The sequence below is a fragment of the Rattus norvegicus genome, chromosome 4, assembly GCF_021556685.1.
Source record: "Rattus norvegicus strain SHRSP/BbbUtx chromosome 4, alternate assembly SHRSP_T2T, whole genome shotgun sequence".
NCBI classification, from domain to species: Eukaryota; Metazoa; Chordata; class Mammalia; order Rodentia; family Muridae; genus Rattus; species Rattus norvegicus.
In genome coordinates this window covers 10,825,084-10,841,646 of record NC_141537.1, presented here as the reverse complement: position 1 = coordinate 10,841,646, position 16,563 = coordinate 10,825,084, and the positions used below count along the sequence as shown (strand labels likewise).

Below are 16,563 nucleotides of genomic sequence, written 5' to 3'. Positions count from 1 at the left end.
TGTTCTCTCTGACTTAGGAAATCAGCCTTTGTTTGTGTTATCCCTTCCTGGTCTATCTATCTATAATGGGGGGCCCTCAAGCACCTCAAGCCCCGAGTCACCAAAGCTTCCTTGAGAACTCATCTGCGGCCCCTCACCTGCTTCCTGCTATAGCAGGACTCCCAGCCCTGTGCCCTGAGCCTGAGCCCATCCACTCACTACTTATAATGACCTTCTCCTGAGAAGCCGACTCCAAGCCGAGCCAATCATGACTGGGATCTTTGGGGAGGCTAGAACAGCACCCAGCGCTTGCCTAAGAAGTTAGGGGAAATCAGCAGTACCCACGGAGGCTTGGAGCCAAGGATACAGGGTGGTGTGAGGGGTCATCCAGGCCTCCGAGAACACTCAGTGTTGACTTGTTCTTTAGAGTATTCGGAATTCTCATGTTTTCCCTTCTCAATTCCTGGAGCACAGATGACCACAGGAGGATGGATCCCGCTTGCTCTCTGCGGGAACTGAGCTCTTGTGTTTTCCAAGGCACTGGGGACCGGGTGATCATCTTGGATACATGGCTCTCTGTTGACCAGGTTTATCTCAAAGGTTGTAGTAACAGGATCAGGGATGGACTGTGGCTCGAGCCAGGTGTTAGCCCAAGCTCTGAACCATGGAACCCTGAGAGGCAGGCATCTCCTGAACTCATACCATTTCCTAACTCCAATATCCTCACCCCAATCCTCTATTCCTCCTCCTCCTCCTCCTCCTCCTCCTCCTCCTCCTCCTCCTCCTCCTCCTCCTCCTCCTCCTCCTCCTCCTCCTCCTTCTCTGTGGGTCAGTTTCATCCTCCTGACCTGCACAATGCTCTGGACAGAGCGATGTCTTTGGGCACCTGGGATGGGAACAGGAACAAGAAAGACCACCCTGCCCTTGTCTCCTCTCCGCCTTTCCTTGGCTCTCTAGCCATCACTGCCCTGAGGTGCTCCGGCCGAATTGCCTGAGAGATGCCACAGCTACTCTGCTCCTTGCCACTGACTGAGTGACTCAGCCTCTCGGGAAGAACTAAATCTGAGGTTGGCCCGTTCCCCAACCAAGCTGCGTGTGGACTGGTTCTGCAGGGAAATGGGGCCCACATATGGCAAGCCAGAATGAGGTGGACGGGAGCTGGGCCTGGCCCCACTGGGTTCACAAACTAGAGATGGGCATGTCTGAGTGGGCAGGGGTGACTCCTGGTCCCAGACAGGGCTCCACTGACCCGAAGTGTCGCTGCCCTCCTAGGGAGGTACTCGTCCTAATAAATGCGCTCACTGTGTCTACAGTCTTCTGTGTGGTCCGGCAGAGACAGGCTTGCAGAGACAGGCTTGCAGGGTACATGGCTCAGCCTTCTCCCCACTGCAGCTTTAGCCAGAATTCACAGCCTCAGTACCTCAGCCAGACACTCAGGGCACCTCGCGTGGATGCAGAGTCCTGCTTGAGGATCCGACATGGTGTTTGAGCCCTCTGCTTCCTTCTGCCCTGCTGCACTGGCCTGCACATGGTCCTAGGAACCCTGAGTCTTACTTCTGCACGGCCTGGATCTTTCCACTTGGCAGGAGGTTTTGACCACACACTGGCTCCCCGCTGTGGTCACAGTCCAAGAGCCGATACTTCACCCTCCTTTCAGATGGCACTGAGACCCTGCCTTACATCAAAAACCCCACCCTTCTGTCAAAACAAGTCCTTCACACAGGGATGAACACTGCACGGTTCCACTGTTATGTGTGGTGAGGAAGGTCAGAGGCCAAGGGTCGTTCACCACCTTAGTTTCTGGGACAGGGTCTCTCCGCAGAACCTGGAGCTCACAGATTTGGCTGGACTGAACACCATGGACCTGCCTGTCCCCTGCCCCACCCCACCCCGTGCACCACACCTTGCTGTTATGCAGGTACCGAGGCTCTGAACGCAGGCCCTCAGGTCTGACTGCTAGCACTTTATCTCACGGGGCTGTGCGTCCCACACAGGACTGACTTTTGCTTCTTCATCCTCTGAGGCAGCAGAGTGGATGCAGTGAAACTGGCAGGATGTGGGTGATGGTGGGGCCTGGAAGTGCCTTCCACTGTACATGTGCTCCTGTGTGTGACTGAAACTGTGTTGGGGTACTCATGGCAAATTCACTCAGGACACTGGAAGCCAGGGCCAGGTGGGAGCAGTGGTGGGGGGAAAGGGCTACAAAGACAGAGTGAGGACCAAGATGGAGTGGGTGTTGTGAGAAAAGGACAGAACAGGCCGAAGGCAGACCTTCCTCCCCAGCCTTGGCCTCTGAGGCAGAGCTTTTGATGTTCTCGTGGGGCTGTATGCAGTCAAGGCGCTGTGCTGTGTGAATGGGACCCGACAGCTGGGCAGCAGGGTGTATCGGGGAGCACCTGACAGGGAAGACTCGAATGATGCTTCTCCCAGTCACGGCATGAGCCTGCTGGGCTCATGTCAATAACGCCTTATTAATTCTGCCCACAAGTGCAGAGGGTGAGACGAGGCTGCTTGACGTGTCCCTTGTCTGGTTAGTACCGTCCCTCCTGATCCCCTTTTACATTACTGATGTTCTCACCACATGCTCTTTGCTGACATAATCTGGGTCTCTCTCTACTGAAGAGAAAAGAGAGAGGAGAGTATGTGAGAATTTCCAGTCTGACCTGCACAGTGGGGAACTCCATGTGGGAGGTTTGCCTTGGCGCAGCCGTAGCCACAGCTCAGTTTCACAGTGGGCCCAGGACTCAGAACTGCCCAAGAGGATTCCAACATCCTCCCCAGTGGTCAGCCTGCCAGTGACAGCCTCAAATGTCCTGAGGAAAGACCATCCACAGCCCAATCTGTGTCAGTGGCTCGGTGACCACGGGCAGACCCGAGTCCCCTGCTAATCCTCATCTGTGGTTCTGGAAAGCCTCGAGGCTCTCACGACAGCAGTGTGGAGGTGTGTGGCTTTGCGGGTGTGCATAGGTGCGTATCTGAGTGTGGGGTGTGCCAGTGAGTCAGTGAACCTATGGATTCACACACATGTGTATGCGCACGCGCGCGCGCGCGCGCGTGTGTGTGTGTGTGTGTGTGTGTGTGTGTGTGTGAGATGAAAGTATGCCACTTGACTGGAGACAAAATGAAGCAATCCTGTCCTCACAAGGGAGCGCTCTGCGTGGGGTTAGACGACGATGGTTTCTGCAGAAGAGGGCTGTGCTTGGTACTTTTATGTTAACTTGACACAAACTATAAAGTCATTTGAGAGTGGGGGGACCTCAGGAAGGTGCCCCCTGAAGATCAGGCTGTAGGGGTAGGCAGCGGAGGCGCACGCCTTTAATCCCACACTTAAGAGGCAGAGGCAGGAAGATCTCTGAGTCTGATGCCAGCCTGGTCTACTGAGTGAGCTCCAGGAGAGCCAGGGCTGCTACACAGAGAAACACTATATTGAAAAGCCAAAAAAGAAAGACCAGTCTGTAGGCAGGCCTGTAGGGTATTTTCTTAGTGATTGATGGGGGGGGGGGCAGCTCACGGAGGGTGGGGCCATCCCTGGGCTGATGGTCCTGGGTTCTATAAGAAAGCAGGCCGAACAAGACTTGGAAAGACTTGCAGTAAGCAGCACCCTCCATGGCCTCTGCATCAGCTCCCGCCTCCAGGTTCCTGTCCTGACTTCCTTCAGCGATGAACTTTGATGTGGAAGTGTGAGCCAAATAAACCTTTTCCTCCCCAACATGCTTTTCGGTCATGATGTTTCATCTTGGCAATAGAAAGCCCCAACTGAGACAAGGGTCCAGCTGCAGAGGAGGGCCAAAGGGCCGAAGAGGCAGGCCCTGGCCGCCTAAGGCTTGCTCTGGGGACCCAGGGAATAAGTCAGGGTCAGGCATCTCAAACTCCCATAGAAGAAAAGACTTGAGTAAAATTCCCCATCGAGGAAAGGACGTAAAACCAACCTCCAAAGTGGCCCTTCCTCGACAGCCAGAGAGACCTCGCTGGAAAGGGGTGCTTTGAATCCACCATTTTAAACAGAGAAGGGGCAGGGCTAGAGATCACAGTTTGAACGGGGCGGGGCGGGGGGCACATTTCTGGAGAGACCAGGATATCGTGAGTGAAGAGTTAGACGGAGTGGGCTGAGTTAGCCCAGCTGAGTTGGACGTAAGCTTCCTCTATAACTCGTGGCCCTTCCCCTTCATTCAGGGGCCCAGGCCTGGCATGATGGAGGAGGTGCCCAGCTCTTACTCCAGTGTGATGCTAACTAATGGGGAAACCTGGACCCCAGGGCCCTGGCAACTGACCACAGCATAGCCTGAGAAGGGAGGTGGGTCTGCACTTGTTCTGCAAGCTCCAGAGCTTCCTCTGGAGAAACCCCACGGCCCTGACCCAAGGGCAGAGCCGGCCTTTGCATGCAAGCTCTTATGATACTTGGTGGAGTATTATTTCTGACCTCGACAGTTCAGGAGATGGGAAAACAGCCAGTTCGCACACACCAGGGCAGAAACCACTGACTGGCACACACCGGGCATTTAATAACAGGCCTGCTTGCCTGTCCCCACTAGCAAAGCTAGACTTTTTGTTCAATAACAGGGTCAGATTTAACTCTGTAGTAAATGAGTGTTTACATCTTTGCTATCTAAAATGAACATCTTGTTTTTAGACGAATCACTGACTCTGGTCCAGTCGTCCTTCCCTCCCCCACTGCTGGGTCAGGCACCCCATCCCTCTATAATCCCCCCAGCACTAAATGGCATTCTCCTCTTCAGTTCATTTTGCAGACTTATTTTTTCCTTCCAATGAGAACTGAAAACCGCTTGACTCAGAAGCCCCCATCCCCATGCTGGCCCCCCTCAGACCTCGAGGCTCTCAGGGCTTCGACGCATCCGCTACAGTAGGAGGTACAGGCAGACAGAATCTCCTTTACTTTCACCTCACCTACCTTCTGTTCACTGCCTAGATGACCTGCTAAAGTCATGATGCTACTATATCCACGACAAATGAATTTCTACCACTTGAAATATCACATTCCACTTATTTTTGAGACAGGGTCTCATGCAGCTGGCCTTGAACTTGACATATAACCAAGGATGACACCGGCCTCTCGCCCTCCTGCCTCCAGTTGCCGAGTGCTGAGATTTCAGCTGTGTCCCCACGCCCGGTTTTACTCAGAGCTGGGGATCAAACCCACGACTTACACATGCTAGGCAAGTACTCTAATAGTGGAGTCAACCTCCGGCCCCAGTCTCAGATTAAGACGTGACAGCTACCATTTGAGGTCGCGTGGTCAGGTAGCATCCAGGTCCCTATGAAGTAAAGAAACTTGCGTTCCACCTGTATAGCTCCATCTGAACAGAACACACAAGCTGCCACCATAGCAGGTCCCTGAGCTGAACCACAGATACGTGACCAGCAGCTGATCCCAGTCTCATAAACCTGAGGCAGCAGGTCCCAGAAGCCGCTTCTCCCCAAGGGAGAAGTCACCCTCGGTCCAGCAGGTCTCTTGCCTCCCCTCCTCTCTCTGCGCACGTTTCATTTGCAACAATGCAACCTCACAGTTCAGACTTGCCCTTGCTCTTTTGCAACCTACTGCTTTCCCTAAGCCAGTAACAACCCCAACTGATCCCTAAACCACACGGTGCCAGGTGGGCTGGAAGAAGGAAACAGCTTTAGAAAGAGTGGCTGGCCGGGCAGATCCTGGGAGCAGCATGGCCAGTAGTTAGCAGTCGCTCTTTCTCCTTAAACACTGCCTCAGGGCTATTTTACCCAGAGCAAGGAGCAGAGCTGGCCACGCTCACATGTAGTACACAGGCACATGTGTATGCATGCATACACATGCACATACACATCACGGGAGGTCATCAGAGAAACAGAAAGGACAGGATCCTACCAAAAAGGCCATGGGGTTCCGACTGGCGCCGCTGGGTGCTTCGGCTTTGGTCCTTGGGTTTCTTGTTGCCCCTCAGACTTCCAAAGCGCTTCATGAGTCACCGTGGCCACAGAAGCGGTGATAGGTGAGCATATCAGAACTTGAAGAACCAGTGTGAGCCTCGGCTGGCAGGTACAGGATACCTGCGAGCCACAGTTCACCACTGCTGAGAGGCAGTCAAACTGTGATCCCAGACAATATCTCTCAGAGTAGTATGAGATTCAGGTCACGCTCCGGGACCAGCCTAGCAGCCACACAGGGACTCCCTTTACAGTTCCTGCTCAGGTCCCCGAGACTCCTGAGCAAAGCAGTCCTGACTGGCCGCACCTCTCTCCCGGGCAGTGTCAGTCTCGCCTGTCCGTAAGTAGACAAGCAGCCACTGGAGGCCTGTACAGAACCTTGCAGGGGATCTGTTTATGTAGTTAAGGTTGCCGGCTCACTGACAAGCTCCGGGTTATTTACTCTCTTTAAACTTAAAGTGGGAGGAGAGCCCAAGTAGGCAGAACCGGCACTAGCCTGCGAGTCATGTGCAGATCTGCGTGATGTCTCTTTAAGAAGACTGTAAAAGGAAACCACCCTGTACAGACAATTCTTGGCACCAATTGGCCAGAACACATTCCATTATGACATGACATCACACAACTATTTTGATGCATGTGCGTCGGGACTCTGAGAGCTAGAAGCCCGGAGAGCACAAGGCTAGCCAGACACTGCTGGATCTTCTTTGGTCCTCTCTCCTCTAGGGAACACAGAAAGATTGAGCAGAGACAGGATCACCCTAGGATTCAGCAGAAGGTCTCGAGCAAGCCTGGAGCCTGACTGCCAAGAACTGTGCAACAGAACTCAGATTTCGGAGGGCATCTCACTCAAGTTCTCCTATTGCAGATGGGGAAATCGAGGCTCAGGATGGGGCTGGGACTGCTCCTGCAGCCAACTATGGCAGAGAGGAGACTCCAACACTAATTTCATCCACCGCAAGCCTAATGTGTGATCTGACAAAGCACAAACCCTTTAGTTCATCCGAGTAGCATAAGTAAGAGGGTGAAACACCAGAGAGGGAAATGAGCTTGGTTTGTTTCTCTCCTGATAGCTTTTCCTGAAGAAAAGTTACTTGCTCTGTTACTGATCAGCCTCCTGACCGTGAGGAAGTCTCTTCTATCTGTGTTCCACCTTTGCTAGCCAGGGTGACACCGGGCAATAGCAGGGCCTCAGCTCTAACAGTCAGGGCAGAGAGATGGACGGCTCAGTGGTCGTGAGCACGCATTTCATGCACTGCTCGTTGACAGTACCTGAGCTCAGTTCTGGTGGCAGGAAGATCACAGTTGTTACTACTACTCCAGCCCCAGGGGAATCAGACACCTTCTTTTGACCTCCATAGGCACCTGCACTCACAAGCACAATCCCACATGTACACATACACACACACACACACACACACACACACACACACACACACACACACACACGCGTGCGCACACACGCACACACACAATTTTTGAAATCAAATTCCAATAACCAGAACTAGTGGTAATAATATTTGTGTGGCTTCTCCCGCAAATAACCACTTACACCAAAATTAGTTACATGGACCTCAGCCTGAGGCTGATTGACTTGGATTTTCTCAGCTCCCCGATTAGATGGTATCACCTTGAAAAACAACTGATGCCTGTGTGATTTTTGTTATCTAATAGGGCAGCAGTTAGTGAGGGGATAGAGGGAGACGGGCGAGGGATTCAACTTGTGAGGAGGGCCCAAGCCCACAAGAAGCCACCATGAGCTCAGGCCTGCCCGCTCTTTGTGGGTTTGTCACTCTCTGGCAGTTTGGCTCTCCTCTGCTCACTGTTTAGACAAGAGAACAATGGACCCCTAGCTAGAGTCACAGGCTGCAGTGCAAGCTTGAGGGAGTTTGTTAAGAGGCCATGATGAGGGGAGTCCAGGATGTCACGGTAAGGGTGCTAAGGTTTGAATGTGGCTGCCCCTCACACTTGGTCTCCAGCTAGCAGGACTGTTTGGGGAAGTTGAGGCCCCTCTGGGTTTTGGGGTTTAGCTGGTGGAATTAAGTCACTAAGGGTGAGTCTTTGTTCTGGTTCGGATCCACTTTGTCTGTTGCTGGCCCATGTCACATGAACAAAGCCTCACATCCCCACCGTGTGCTCTCCCCACCACGATGAACTGAAATCCCTCCCTTCAGTAGTCACAGCCAGACAAGTAGCACCAGGAGAGGACCATGGAGTCTCGGCTCCTGCCCCAGATCTGCTGTTCCCAGGGCCTCCCTTTGGCTGAGTGCAGAGCAGACGGGGGCACACACTTGCTGTCTCATACCCACAAGACCCTCAGGCTGTGGAGTGCAGTGGCTGCCTATTTTCTTGGGTCTGCCCCTCACCATACTACCTCTGCCCATCTCTGTCCATGGTGGCCTATCCAGCCATTGACAATGGATCAGGAGGCTGTGGTATCAGCTTCTCTCCTGTTGTCTCTACTCAGAATGAGGAGGGCTTCTATCCTCAATTGCTTTCCACTTTACTTTTTGAGACAGGGTCTCTCATTGAACCTTCGGTCTGTAATTACCCCAAAGACTGGGACTGGGAGGCTGTCAGTGAGACCCAGTCCCACCTCCTTGGTGTGGGGATGCTGAGCATGGGACTGGGTCCAGCTTTGGATATGCGTTCTGGGGATCCAGACTGTGGTCCCTATGCCTCTGGGACAACAATTCTGTGACTGAGCCATCTTCTTCCACTAGAAGATTCTTAAGCTAGAAGAGAAGCAGAGTATGTGGGGAGAGCAAGTGAGTTTCAGTCCAGGAGGAGAAGATCAGTCACGGGAGGCGGGCATGGATGGCAGAAGCAGGCCAGATGGACTTGGGTTATCTGGACATTCACTCTGCGCGTGGTGATTAAAGTGGGGGAATGTTCTAGGCAGCTGCTGATTGAGGGGATTTGGGTGCTGTAAGCCACTCAAAGACACTCCTGTTCTCCAAGAATGGCATTTTCATTATCAAAAGAATAACTGCCATTTACCAAGAGTCTCTCCTAAGCCAAGCAAGGCACTGGGCAACTTGGCAGTTATTTGGTTTGCCCCTATAAAGGCTGAAGGGCAGCTGCCAATAGTGTGTCCTTTAAAGCCAAATAGCGGAGCATCACGGGGCAGCCTGGTGGGGGTCACACAGATGACAAGTCAGGACAGAGGCATGGACTTGGACCCGACTCAGGGAAGTCTGAACGTGCATGCATGTACACAATACAACATCAGGGCCCAAGGTCATTGTCCCCCAGGCTCTGCCTCAGTGAGTTCCTTGGAAGGAAGAGAATAGGCAAGAGTTTACATTCTTACATTCACCTTTGACCTTCAGGCCTGAAAGTTTAAAGGCATAAGAGCCAACCTTGAAAACCTTGATTTGCGTCCTTACCGGACTAAATATCCTTACTGGAGCCGTGACAAGGCACGGGTTGCTGACCTGGCTTGCAGGTGAACTGTGAAATCCCAAGAAGAACAGTACTTGGGGGTGTCTAGGTGACTGAGCACGGGCGAGGAGTGCACACTTCCTCTGTTCACTGGGACTAGAACTCACTGAGGCAGCCTAGCTCTGGGCTTCACTCTGAATTTACTCCACGGGGTCATTTGGAGTCTTTGTTGAGGAATTTAAGAATGCAACCAATCAGGTGAAGGAAAAAAAGAATTCCTTGTCCTTCAGGGTTACTGGCTGCCACTGAGGGGGTTGAAGAGGAACCGACAAGGTTCAGCCTGAGCTGTTTTGGCCTGTCATGAATGCCTACACAAGGCAGTTTTAGGAGAGAGAAGCATTGCACAGAAAGATGGGCAAGCTCACAGGATGAAGCTATATTCTACAGTGGCCCAAGTCTTTAGAGATCATGCCTTTAAAACTGTAGGAAGCCAGCAACAGGAGTCAGGTTGGGGACAACAGACCCCTTGGAATACCAACCTTAACACCAGTTCTGTAGGATTTGTACAGAGGTGTAATGCTAAGTGGTTCTACTGTGTGTGTGTGTGTGTGTGTGTGTGTGTGTGTGTGTGTGTCTGAGTGCATTCGTGCCCACATGCAAAGATATTTTGCATGTTGTGAGTGCACGTGTGTCAAGGTGTGTGCTCGTGTGTATAGATGTAAAAGCACCAGGTTGGGGTTGGCAGTCATACTCAATAGCTCTTCCACCTTCTCTGAGGGGGAAGGGTGGTCTCACAATCAAACCCAGAGCTCACCGATAAAGCTAGTCTCATTACCCAGCTTGCTCTGGGGTCCTGTCTCTGCCTTCTGAGGCTGGAATTATAGCCAGGCCACCACAGCACCCCCCATTTACACGAATCTTGGGGATCCAAACTCTGCTTGCACAGGAGGTGCCTTAACCACTGGGTCACCTTCCCGGCCCATAATGGTAAGGTTTAATTTTATATGTATTCTTTAAAAAATTAACACATTTTTAATTAAAATAGGATTATATCACTCTCCTGATTCCCCTTACTACTCCAGCCACTCCCAGGCATCCTCCCCTCTAACCCCCTAAAATTGTTAAACACACACACACACACACACACACACACACACACACACACACACACACACAGAGAGAGAGAGAGAGAGAGAGAGAGAGAGAGAGAGAGAGAGAGAGAGAGAGAGAGAGAGAGATGCAACCGGCTGAGTCCATGTTGGTTTGCATGTATATGGTTCTGGTCTGACCGCTTGCTATTACATAGCCATAAAGGGGGCTCATTACTGGGAGAGGCTGGCGCTCCTCTCCCAGCAGTCATCAGTGGTCTGTGGTTCTTTGTCTAGGGTGTGGGACCCCGTGGAACTGTCCGCCTCCCACAGAATTGTGGCCTTCAGTGCTGTCTTTGCTCCTCTCTTGTTTCTGCTGCAGCCAATTCTAGGAGAGACTGCTTCACAGCAGACCTCCTGGATTTTCTACCTTCTCTTTCAACCATGTCCCCTAAGCCATACATCATACTCCATAGATACTTCCTAGCAATATCCATTGCTACCCTAATCATGATAGCCAGGAAATGAAAACAAAGAGTCCCTAAAAGTGAAATGTCTTTCAACGGGTGTTGGGATAATGAAAATGTGGTGCATATTCACAGAGGAATACCAGTCAGCTGTAAAGAAGAATGAAACATCAAGTTTGCAGGTAAATGAATGAACCGAGCAAACACACACACATACATGTGTGCACAAACACACACACACACACATGTACACACACAAACACACTTGAGTGCACACACACACACACACAAACACACACATACTAGCACACATTTCTTTGCTGCAAAGCTTCAGAAATAACTGCAATTCTCACTCCTCAGCCAGGAAGCTTCCCTTTCTAAATGGAGCCCACCATCACAGAAATGCACAAATGAACACACGAACGCAGGGTGAGTGGACCGTAGGGCCCAGCCCAGTGGGTGCATCCATATGCATTCTCACCATTGCTGCTGGCTTTGATTCCCAGCTAGACATCTGCACTGAGCATCAAGAAGGATTACTGAAGTCCTCAACCCTGGAGTATCTCTTACTTGCAGGTCATACCGTCGTATGCTGATTTTCTCTCTAGCTAGCCTGAAAGTGTGGTGCTCACAGGATCCCACCACATACAAGAAACAGAACAAGTACCCACTGGTGGAGACCTTGCAGGTGGCTCAGCAGCAGCCAAGTGGGCCAGGGAAATAGGTGGAGCTTCCTGGGAATAGCATGGCCTGTCCCCGGGGAAGGCACAGGCTCACTGTGCTGGAGCCCAGAAAGGGACGGTAGCAGCTCTCTGCAGTCAAGTACTCACTGCAGTGGGCCACAGGGTGCCACGGTGGTCCTCCTCCTCCTCCCCCTCTTCTTCCTCTTCTTCCTCTTCCTCCTCTTCCTCCTCCTCCTCCTCCTCCTCCTCTTCCTCCTCCTCTTGATTTTTCAAGACAGGTTTCCCTGTATCCCTGGCTGTCCTGGAACTCACTCTGTAGACCAGGTTGGCCTTGAACCAAGAGACCGGCCTGCCTCTGCCTCTGCCTCTGTGTCTGAGTGCTGGGATTAAAGGGCTGTGCCACTGCCCGGCTACCAGCACTTACTCTTTCCTATCTGTTCTTTCTGTTTCTCTGCATGTGAAGCAACAGCACTTGACCTTAGGTTTTGGTAGAGGCTCTTTCACTGAACCAGAAGCTCACTTTAGCCAGGCTAGCCGTCCAGTAAGCTCCAAGGGTTCTCCTGTCTCTGTTTCTTCAGCACTAGGATACAGGCACACCCAGGCTCAGGTCTTCTTAACCAGAACGTGCAGGTTTTATAGGTGTGATGAATGCCACTAGGTCTATTATTGCTTCCTGGGGACAGCATGGCCTGTCCCTAGGGAATGCATAGGCTGACTGTCCTGGAGCCACACGGTCTAGTGCAGCAAAACAGTTGAAAGACTGACTATTCAATAGACGGCAGTGAAGGAGCAGTCCTAGTTCACAGATGGCAGTCGAAGGAACTGTAGACAGGAGAGGGGCTCAGTACTGTACTCCAGTGTACATAGGAGGGGTGTTCTCACGCCCTGGGGGCAGCTCAGACCACAGACCACACCTCTGCACTGTGGGTCTAGTGAATGCATTGATCTAGTCCCGAATGCCTCCCACCCCCGTGACTCTGTGTGTAAATCATGTGAATTCGATCCTTAGAGAGTCCCTGATGGTGACTATGTTCCCACACACGGGAGACATGCTAAGACCTATATAGAGACACTCGCTTGTCCATTAAGCTAGGCTTATTTTAGACTCCAGGTTGGGGGTCTATCCAGAACTGGCCAATACTATAGTGGCTTCTCAATCTCCACTACAGGAAGGGACTCCCTCCACACGTGACTGTAGCTGGGACACTAAGATCCTCATCATGTCACATGCTCAGGGACAGTTTCATCCTTTTGCTGTCTGGAGGCCTGTGGAACATCCACAGAGACGGTCCTTGGATTAAAATTACATTTCGGAAAAGCCCTTAAGCCCTCAGGACCACTGAAACACTCTGGACGACACGACAGACGTAACTAAAACTGTGAGGACCTAGAGGGGAGAGAAGCATTTGAGACTCGAGGTGCACCATCTCTCCATGGGCACCTTAATCCATTCCTGAGAAGGGTGTCTCTCCTGCTACTATACCGCTGCTGAGGCCTGGGACCCACAAGTCCCAGGGCCAGCCCAACCACCAAGAGGTCACAGCTTGCCCGGTAGGTGACACTGTCCATGCATCCTGTGTGGAGAGAATGCCCCAAAGCACTTTCCTATGATTTCAGGAGGAGGAGGAGGCCAGCTGCTACCGTTCAATTAGTGACATCTAGGGACAGAGGTTCATTGGAGCCTCCGGAACTCCGGAGAGACCGGGAAGAGAGCTGGAATCCTTGGCCTGCGTCACTGTCCAAGTACAGTCAGGACCTAGTGGCGGCTTCTCTGCAGTGGGGAAGGCAACTGAGGACACACCAACAGAAATCTCACTGTCAGCCCTGTGAGGGCTGTGACCCTCACAGGGCCTGAAAACTGCCCAGGTCCCTGAGAGGCTGCTGCCAATCACAACCTTGGGGTGTGAGTTTCAGATTCCCTTGGAGCAGGGTGCAGTATGCACACTGGCGAGAACACTCCTGCTGGTTGCGAAATAGTGCGTGTGTGTCATGTTTCGCCGAGAGTTATAAAGGTCGAGTTGCTGCTGCTTAGCTCTGAGTGAACTCGCCCTTGGAGCTTCCCTTATTCCTCCATCAGGGGCTGTGTCTGAGTCACACCTCTGACGGCCTTCCCCACCTGACTCAAGCCACCATGTGGTACCGAGTCACTCCAGCACACTCAGGATCGGTCACACCTACCCTCGTGGCGCCTGGGGTGGCGCCTGGGGGGACAGGCGAGAGTGGGGGAATGTGAGTGACAAGAGAGTGTTTGTGTTGGCAAAGATGAGCCACCTCGGCTCACCCAGCTCTGCTCACAGCAGTGACATCTAAGCCCACTAAGATCTGATAGTGGCCACAGGGAATCCTACCATTAAAAACACAGAGAGGCGCTGAGGGCTTGCTGTGTAAGCGTAAATGGGTCTGGGATAGGATCCCCGGGCTGCATAAAACGCCAGCCACGTGGCGAGGGCCAAGGCAGGAGGATTGCGGGGATTGGCTGGTGGCCAGTCTAGCTGAACCAACACTGAGAGGAAGCTTGGTTCAGTGAGATATCCTCTCTCAGGGAAATAGAGCAGGCAGACACAGAGGACGACGGCTGTATTGACCTCTGGCCTCTGCACACACACCAGTGGAGTGTGCACTCACGCACAAACGTAAAGAGAAGCGAAAGCTTATGCCGCAATCATTTTCAGCTAAAATGTAGGAGCCAGAAAGCACGAAATCTCTGAGTCTTGAAGGGGTATCCTGCACCCATGCAGGCCCTTGGGGGCCTCATTCAGTTCTTTCTTGTGGCCCTTCCTTGTATTCTGGAGTTGACGGGTCCCTGCTCATCAAGAGCTCTATAAAAGTCTATCAGGCCCAAGGCTCCAAAAGTCCCAAAGATAAGCAGTAAGGAAGGACAAAGATCAGCTGTTCATGGCCCACAGGACAGATCCTGGGGGCAGAGGGCCCTGGAGCAGTCGATCTAAAGGCCAAACATCAGATATTCTGATTAAAGAGGCAAAGTGTGCTAGGAACAGGCCCCTGTTGTAGCGTGGAGATGAGCTCCAAGTTCCAGGCTCTGGCTGGCCCAGCCTCACCTGGGCAGGGATGCCTTTTTCTAGGGCCTGGCGTTCACCCGAAGGACCCCAACTGCTGCTGCCCCCGTCCACTTGGGAATACAATGAACTGGAGGTCAGAATGTGAGGTCTGAACTGAGGGCTGCCTTGGTTTCTTCTCAACCTGAAATTCGGGCTCGAATGAGGCGACTGGGGAACAGTTTAGCCTTCAGATCAGCTACAACCCAAGAGAAATCTGGGTCCGCGCACAAGCCTGCCACCTTGAGTGATTTCCTACACTTCCGTGTAACATGCTGATTACACAGCGGGCTCAGCCCATCCGGGTCTTAAAGGGATCACGAAAGACAATGTGGCAGAAACATCCCGTAAGCTGCAGGGCATGAAGCACTGATGCTGACAGCAACTGCTGTCCCCACTGCCCATGCCTGACCTCACTGTGCCACCTGCCCCTCCGTCGCCATCTTAGGGTCATACCTTCGAGAACTGTAATCACCGGCACCCACCTCCTCCATCCTCCCCACATCCTTCACTTTTACGAGTTTACATGACAACACGGAGCGAGCGCCAAGCACAACACGTTCAGCCAAACTTTTGTGAGAGTCAAAGGGTTTCATCAAGAAAGTAAAGGCGACGCACAGAGGAGAAAATAAATATTTGCAAGATATTCACTCTTTGGAATTCCCACAAACCAGGCAGAAAAAAGACAACACAGTTTAAAACAGGCAGGAGGGGCTGGAGATGGCTCAGTGGTTAAGAACGCTAGCTGCTCTTTCAGAGGTCCTGAGTTCTGTTCCCAGCATCACCCCAGGTGGCTCATGACTCCCTCTAACTGCAGTTTGGGGGAATCCGAAGCCCTTTTCTGGCCTTGCATGCATGTGGCACGTATAAACACAAACTGTCCCCCTCCCCTTCCCCTCTCTCAATGAATCTTGAATGGGAAAAGGGGAGGAAGCTTCATCAGACACTTCCCCCAAAGAAGAGCAACAGGGCCACACACATGCTTGAGAAAATACTCATGGGCAGCACAAATCCTAACCACAAGTGTGAACAGCTTCTATTGACAGAGATGGAGAAGACAGAGCCGTAACACTCCCGAGAATGTGGAAATACCACTTCTGTCATGGAAACAATTTGGTTTGGCCCTTCCTCAGCAAGTTACGTTAAATATGAGAGTCCTGTGTAACCTACTCCTGGCTATCGACCCGAAAGAACTGAAGGCAGAGATTAGAGCAGCCTGCACACAAATGTTCACAGAGCACTAGTCACAAAACTAGTCCAAGGGGGAAAAACAGCCTCAACCTTCATCGCCGGATGAGTGGGTGAAAAAATGTGGTATATCTATGCAGGGGAATATTATTCAACCAGGAAAAGCATGAAGTCATGGAAAATGTGTGCAATTTCCAAATGAAAGGTAAAGTATGAGGAGCCGGTTGCATTATGATTCCATTTTTATAAAAACCCCCGGACAGGCAAAGCCAGAGACAAAAGGAGATTGAACTTGCCAGATTCTGGGAGTAGAGGGATGGAGAGTGGATGAGGTTTGGGGTAATTACTGGGTCATCAGTGTTCCCTGGGGGTTTATTGCTGCGATACCATTGGGAAGTGGGGGCTGAGGTCACTGGTGGTGTGCCCTTGAAGGGAACATGGAGACCCAGGTCTTCTCTGCTTCCTTCCTGAACATCATGGAGTGAGAAGTCTCCACCATCACGTGCCCAGCACATCCTCTCCAGAAACTGTCTGGTCCTTCCTCAGCAAGTTCACTTTAAAGTCACTATGTGTGTCGCCACAGGCCTGAAGCAGCCACAGACAGGCACCTCTGCAATCATTGACCAAAGGAAGCCTTGTCTCCTTAGTTACCCACGCCAGGCGCTCTGTCACGGCAACACTGGTGAGACAGCCCTCAGATTGAGGGCTGACTACAGTGCTGGGAATGCACTTCATGTCCTCTACTGTGTACTCTAAAACTGCAGAGGCACTGTGTTACACAAAGGTAGGTTAAATCCACACATTC

General features: G+C 52.0%; 1 protein-coding gene across 13 annotated transcripts in view; it reads right to left on the bottom strand.

Moving 5' to 3' along the window:
- Positions 1 to 16,563, bottom strand: part of Prkag2 (protein kinase AMP-activated non-catalytic subunit gamma 2) — a 241,050-nt gene that overhangs the window by 130,863 nt on the left and 93,624 nt on the right. For 3 of the 13 annotated variants that reach the window (XM_087658377.1, XM_087658378.1, XM_087658385.1), the window contains exon 1: positions 5,837 to 6,316. In XM_087658377.1, coding sequence (XP_087514503.1) covers positions 5,837 to 5,930 — 94 coding nt within the window. In that variant the 5' untranslated portion in view covers positions 5,931 to 6,316. 13 annotated transcript variants of the gene reach the window in all.